The sequence below is a fragment of the Haliotis rufescens genome, unplaced genomic scaffold, assembly GCF_023055435.1.
Source record: "Haliotis rufescens isolate VD_foot unplaced genomic scaffold, xgHalRufe1.0.p SCAF_7, whole genome shotgun sequence".
In the NCBI taxonomy this organism is placed as follows: domain Eukaryota; kingdom Metazoa; phylum Mollusca; class Gastropoda; order Lepetellida; family Haliotidae; genus Haliotis; species Haliotis rufescens.
The window spans coordinates 13,213,954-13,221,881 of NW_025964361.1; the positions used below are offsets into that span (position 1 = coordinate 13,213,954).

General features: G+C 37.1%; 1 protein-coding gene across 1 annotated transcript; it reads right to left on the reverse strand.

Moving 5' to 3' along the window:
* Window positions 1-577: 577 nt before the first annotated feature.
* LOC124141878 (GATA transcription factor 18-like) lies at window positions 578-4,386 on the reverse strand. Its single transcript, XM_046510055.2, has 3 exons — window positions 4,246-4,386; window positions 1,323-1,423; window positions 578-1,001 (listed from the first exon to the last, which is right to left on the reverse strand). Exons 2-3 carry the CDS (start codon window positions 1,399-1,401, stop codon window positions 853-855), a joined length of 228 nt encoding a protein of 75 aa, XP_046366011.2. The 5' UTR covers window positions 1,402-1,423; window positions 4,246-4,386; the 3' UTR covers window positions 578-852.
* Window positions 4,387-7,928: the final 3,542 nt, after the last annotated feature.

The following is a 7,928-nucleotide window of genomic DNA, read 5'->3' on the forward strand; positions in this document are numbered from 1 at the left end:
AGTGGATCGGTATTAGGAAAAAAGGTACAGATAATCGACGTGAGGATTGTTAGAATATGCGGGAAATACCAAACCTAACCAACCTGTTCGTAAAATGGACTTGTCCTACACTGTCCTAGGTCTGATTCTATTCATGATCAGCGAGACATCATTAATTACATACGCGTAAACATTTTTAAACCTTGTTCATTTCAATAACGTCCGTAAAGACTCTCTACATTATATTGATATCTCATCTAAGAAATAATCGACTCGTGGCCGTTGTGTATCGTACAATAAAAGACTGCAGGGTGAATAATGAGGGGCTGTGCAACTAGATGACGCCATATGTTTGACGACGTTAATTTTCTACATGGAAGTGTTTAGTAAGTTGTTCCCCATAGCTGCAGCTGGGCTAGGCAGATAAACGCAGTGACCGAACGATCGCATCCAAAAGAGGGAGCGATATGAAATGGTTTATTCCAGTGTTTTACTGTACGATAAACAACTCGCATGAAATAATTAAAAGTTACTTATATTTGAGTCCAACATATTCTTTCTGATAATCCCGCTCATTGAACAAAGTGGACAAAACAAAGAAGACGGTCAGGTGTTTATTTCCATATGAAGACAACAATGTATAGACAGCGTATGGGAGGATAGAATTCTAAACATATCGAAACATGTCTTTGTAAACAGTGACAATTGGCACGATATGTGCTGTTTCACAAATAAGAGCTGAGGTACGCTTTATCGTATTCACTCATGTCCTTCAGATTAAGTAGAACCACGGTGTTGTGTTAATGGGAAGCCAATATACTTGAAACCTGTGTCGCCATGTTATTTAGGAATGATGACCATTGAATTGGATCACTACTCATCATCATCATCGCCGTCATCATCATCACCGCCGTCATCATCATCACCGCCATCATCGTCATCGCCTTCATCATCGCCAGCTGCGGCATCAGCAGCAACAGCAGCAGGTGGAGCAGGGGCTTTAGAGGTAGGGGCAGCTGCGGCTGAGAAAGATATATTTAATGAAATTTATGTTCCATAACGATGAAACAATAACGTATTGGATATGGTTATTAATACACCCTTTATTGACACGTAAACAATATACTTTAAATATGGCACGTTCGTCGTCATAGATTAGACCAGACAAGCTACCCCTCCACCCAAAAATGACATTAACCTGACAGGCAACACATGTTGAAAGAGTCATAATATAGAATCAAGCAGGTTTCAAACAAACAGTCATGCATACCGACGAATCTTGTTTCTTCAATTTACACATAAACACGTTTGATTGGAGATGTCTAAAACTACTATAAACTCACTTGGCTGGGCGTCACCCATTTGCCACAGGCAGGCAAATACTAGCACTACCGCCATGATCACAATCGTCTGTGTCCTCATAGTGAGTGTTCTTTAGGCTCTTCTGTAATGCATGAAACGAAAGATATGTTTAATTTTGTTTTCAAAATAATACACGAATGTCCGACACAACCTCGGACAACACACACAGTTCGACTTATAAGGGGTTCCACACCCGGCCATCTAACAGCAGGGAGCCAACATACCTCATCGTACATGTTAAGTAAATAACATTTATATAATAAGTTATAATAACAGAAACATATTACATTGATATACATGTTTTCCAAATTGTAGACGCTCCAACTTGTGCTTTTCAACACTTTTGAGTTGGACTAATAAGGGTAAATCTATACACATTTTTTAACTTCTGCGACTGTAAATTGAGTTCGAGACAACCGGAAATTTGACACATCCAATTCGACTCATCTGGGTTCAAATAGGGGTGAAAATAGTAAGCGTCTGCCGGGAGCGGACACAACCGGGAATTCAACACATCAGAGTTTAAGACAATGGGATTCGATTGTATTTAGGTGATACACACCGCTACCTTGTGATAATCAGTATAACCCTACCTCATGACTAAATAACTATTAAGCATCTGACAGTGTCGGTGTCCATGGTGTGGAACGCTTTCAGAGTAGTTCTGGACGTTGTAGCTAGTGCCTTGCGTCCAACGAAGCTATTGCCTCTTGTAATTGAAGTATCACTAACTGTTATCGTATTAACGGAAGACTTTTAAAACAACGAAGTAGTGTATGAAAGAAAACTGTAGGTCTGCCTCTTTGTCTAAACTTAGTTCCCCTTCAAGCGTATATACTCCTAATGACGGTCTCGCCAAGGACGACTGATAATGTACTTGTAGGACTATCTCAACACTTGGAAGTTTGCACCAGCCAATATTCATAATATTTCTTTGCACAATTCTAAGCTAGTAATGGTGCACCTCGTCATCTCTGCTGGACTTATATGTCAAGATGTGTTAACTGTAAAACGTAATAATGAAATATCAAACTACATTTACAGCTACTATAGATGGTGGATACACGTATGAACAATGCATGCACAAATGTTATGATACAAAATAAGAAGTAATAGGCGATTAGATGGGGGAAAATAATTACTGAACAATGATACAGCCTTATGAGTAAAATACTGATGAGAGAGAGAGAGACGGTGTCATACAGACAGATTAATATGAACAGTTTTGACTTCAGCTGAGTACCTACATGTACGTGCTTGGCATTAATCGTTCCTATTCCTGATGAAATACACCCGCGTCAGAATGATAATTTCCCACTCAATCAATACCTATAGAAACTGACAACTAGTGTTAAGAAATGCTATTATCCAGACCGTGCTAAATGCACTGAGGTCGATATAAATTATTTCGCCTTCTTAGGTTCTCACACAAAGTTGAACGAGGTTAAATTCCAACGGCCATGGATACCATACGTGTAATTCTACGACAGTAACATGTTTGTTTATTGATGATTAGAAACGTGACCAATCAATAAATGTTAATGTATGCGTGCACAAAAGACATCGATCGTGTCTTTAAATTCGGTTATATCACCTATATGTTGTATTGATTGATATACACGAAAATTAATGTTAGACATATTGATTATAGAGCATATGGCAGCCATTGAAATATATTGTTAAATATTGATGGAAACGTAATAGGGGGTATTTAAGATAAGCCTGAATTTTGACTGATCATTATCAACCATTAACATTGTATTGAAATATACTCATACATATGGAAATACGGAGTTAATCTGGAGACAATAATGTTTTTGTTTGTTGTCGATTCTGGACAAGACAAAGTAGTGATTTATATTATGAGCATCTGGGAAATTTATGATACGATGACATGCACATCACCGTGCCTGACCACCCGAACAAGTCTCTGGTTGCTGGGGGCCTATTCGACACATATATGTTTTTATCTTGAAATGGGTAAGACGGATCGAAGAACGTGGTGTTCCTCATTCAAATAATGCAAGCACATTTGTACCCGTGTACGCTTCTCATTTAACTTTAATTGACCTTAGTTAAAAGTTATGAATGAGAACGTCTTTGTTAACGAATTGAAACCAAGTTATTAGTGGATGTCAACCGTCAATTGGCGGTCGACTAATAAGTTGTAAAACTATATTTGGAAATACAGTGAAATAATTTGTTGGTGAGGTGAAATGGGGTTTAACGTCGCGTTCAAGAGTGTTGCATTATGTAGCGACGTGCCTGCACGTGTGTTTGTGTGTGCTGCTTGTTCTAGTCCGGACTGATGCCGATTGTACAGTACTTGCCCACTGAGATACCATGCCTCAGTTTAACATGAATACCCCACTGAGAAACAGCATACCGACTCCGAGCCGACCAGTCCTTGTTTTAGCCCCTTAATGCCGAGCGCCAGACAGGGCGTACGGTTTTTAAATGTCTTTTTGTACGACGCGGCCGGGGACCGACCCTTCGCTTCAAGGCGGACGCTCTACTACTTGACCACGGAGGCCTTCGAAATAGTTTGTTGCATAATGACTATTTAGGAATATTTATTCATCCATGATCATAATGTATTCCCTTTGTCTTGTTTATATTCAGTAATATCAGTTGCCATGTTATGTTATGCCTATTTAAGGAATCGAACCAGGTTCCTCCATGTGAAACACAAACGCATTAACCCTAAAACAGACCAAAAGTACCTTCACAAAAGTAAACAGAAATTTGGTGAAGAAAATATATTTACATCGTCAATTATTGAGAAACTATGTTTGCACTTTTCGGTAAAGAGGTATAAAATGAGCCAAATGTCACAGATTACAAACAAAACAACACAAACAATTAGCAGAAGAATAAAAGTAAAGTAAAGAAAGTTCAACTTACGCTAGATGAAATTCGTAGCCACTTCAACAATACAATGCAACTTCATTAATCTAACGGTATTTATATACCTGTTTCATTGACCTCTGTGGATTTGAATAAGGTGGTCTGACTGGATGTGACCTCTGACGGTGCAGGAGATGGAGAACATACGTGCTACATACACGTCTACATTGCCTCGTTATGGGGTCCTAAAAGTCACTGTGATTGGTGCGTTGTTTTGTGCAAGAACTCGGCAACATGTGTGATTATGCGTGGAGACATTGTTGACAGCAGGGAATACTGACGTCTGTAATAAGACCTTTACTCGGACTGTTAATCATGCAGTTTCACATATTCAATTGAACACTTAAAGCTGTTTAGTTTTTAAAAGAGGAATAACTCAAGATTGATATCTGATGTTTAACGTGCAGGGGATCGATTATATTGAATTATACTGTGATTTAAGAACTGCACCAGAATTGACCATAACCCTACCACAATGATAATTTTTCGAAGATTTTATATGGTAGTTTCTCTAATAAATCATATTTTATAGCATATGTACGAGTATTATTGAATTCAGTTTTGAAATGTTTAACTATGCATAACTATGCATTACATATTCTGCGCAATAACAATACGGTTATTGTTTTTACAAGTTCATTGTTATTTCCGAAAACGCAGATGGTGTTTTTTTAAAATGTTATTTTGTCTTTTTAAAGTTATATCCGTGTTGAAATATACTGCTTTAGCTTGATAAAAGTTATAGAAGTTCGTCAATAAGGATCATGTTACACGTGCAAGACACTATATAACATACAATACTTGTTATCTACATGTTACATACAATGTGGAGGAGGGATGCCAACGAGGGGTGATCACTAGATTTGATAAATTTGAAAAAGACGAAAACTTTAGAGGTCTTCATAATAATGATAATTATTGTGTACTTTTCAACATATCTGTCGCCGGCAAAATATACTTGCCAAAATAATGATAAGTATAAAGCGTTTACAAAGTACAGATCGTACAGACTTTTATATTGAATAGTCTAATATTTACACATTAACAAATTATCTTAGAAAACAGATGGTTTCTCTAGGGGAATGTTCTGTCCTTGTCAATAAGTATAGTCACACTGTTATTCTGGATTCTATTAGAAGATTAAAATTTTCATTTGGTAGGAGCAAGGGCTAGTTCTCATTCAGATTCACAGATCAATATAGATGTAATACATAATGTGACTTTGCGATAAAACAAGGTGTACATGTCGCTTTTGCTGACTGATGAGGTTCGTTTAGTTGATATACGTTTGCAATTATTACTTCAGTTGCCATTTGCAAAAGGTTATACACGTTGTAGCATGTCACATTTCTATCAAGTGTATGCCTTTTAAAAACCAAATATTTCAAAATATGTAAAAGGTGGTCGATGAAATTACCAACCGGACTAAAGAAGATTTGTAGATTTGATGTTGGTCGAAGCACGATGTGTTGGCGTTGTTTTCCTGTACCATCGATTTGGTTGCATCAGATTATGGATGTGGGCGGTCTGGGTTGACATTGTCATCATCCTGACTACAATATCTGTACGTGTATGTTACACACGCATTAAACCGGACATGACCTCCATGTCCGAGGCATGTGTACACACACATTTCATCTTTAATATAGCGAGTACATTGTACACTCCTTTCATTACCATCACAAAGAACAAAACAGAAATTGTACACTCCTTTCATTACCATCACAAAGAACAACAAGGACATTGTACACACCTTTCATTACCATCACAAAGAACAAAACAGAAATTGTACACTCCTTTCATTACCATCACAAAGAACAAAACAGACATTGTACACTCCTTTCATTACCATCACAAAGAACAACACAGACATTGTACACTCCTTTCATTACCATCACAAAGAACAAAACAGAAATTGTACACACCTTTCATTACCATCACAAAGAACAAAACAGAAATTGTACACTCCTTTCATTACCATCACAAAGAACAAAACAGAAATTGTACACACCTTTCATTACCATCACAAAGAACAAAACAGACATTGTACACTCCTTTCATTACCATCACAAAGAACAAAACAGAAATTGTACACACCTTTCATTGCCATCTCAAAGAACAAAACAGAAATTGTACACTCCTTTCATTACCATCACAAAGAACAAAACAGAAATTGTACACACCTTTCATTACCATCACAAAGAACAAAACAGACATTGTACACTCCTTTCATTACCATCACAAAGAACAAAACAGAAATTGTACACACCCTCATTACCATCACAAAGAACAAAACAGAAATTGTACACTCCTTTCACTACCATCACAAAGAACAAAACAGACATTGTACACTCCTTTCATTACCATCACAAAGAACAACACAGACATTGTACACTCCTTTCATTACCATCACAAAGAACAAAACAGAAATTGTACACACCTTTCATTACCATCACAAAGAACAAAACAGAAATTGTACACTCCTTTCACTACCATCACAAAGAACAAAACAGACATTGTACACCCCTTTCATTACCAGCACAAAAAACAACATAGACATTGTACACTCCTTTCATTTCCATCACAAAGAACAACACAGACATTGTACACTCCTTTCATTACCATCACAAAGAACAACACAGACATTGTACACTCCTTTCATTACCATCACAAAGAACAACAAGGACATTGTACACACCTTTCATTACCATCACAAAGAACAACACAGACATTGTACACTCCTTTCATTACCATCACAAAGAACAGCACAGACATTGTACACTCCTTTCATTACCATCACAAAGAACAACACAGACATTGTACACTCCTTTCATTACCATCACAAAGAACAAAACAGAAATTGTACACTCCTTTCATTACCATCACAAAGAACAAAACAGACATTGTACGCCCCTTTCATTACCATCACAAAGAACAAAACAGAAATTGTACACTCCTTTCATTACCATTACAAAGAACAACACAGACATTGTACACTCCTTGCATTACCATCACAAAGAACAACACAGACATTGTACACTCCTTTCATTACCATCTCAAAGAACAAAACAGACATTGTACACTCCTTTCATGTCCATCACAAAGAACAACACAGACATTGTACACTCCTTTCATTACCATTACAAAGAACAACACAGACATTGTACACTCCTTTCATTACCATCACAAAGAACAAAACAGACATTGTACACTCATTTTCATTACCATCTCAAAGAACAAAACAGACATTGTACACTCCTTTCATTACCATCACAAAGAACAACACAGACATTGTACACTCCTTTCATTACCATCACAAAGAACAAAACCGACATTGTACGCCCCTTTCATTGCCATCTCAAAGAACAACACAGAAATTGTACACTCCTTTCATTACCATCACAAAGAACAAAACAGAAATTGTACACACCTTTCATTACCATCACAAAGAACAAAACAGACATTGTACACTCCTTTCATTACCATCACAAAGAACAAAACAGAAATTGTACACACCCTCATTACCATCACAAAGAACAAAACAGAAATTGTACACTCCTTTCACTACCATCACAAAGAACAAAACAGACATTGTACACTCCTTTCATTACCATCACAAAGAACAACACAGACATTGTACACTCCTTTCATTACCATCACAAAGAACAAAACAGAAATTG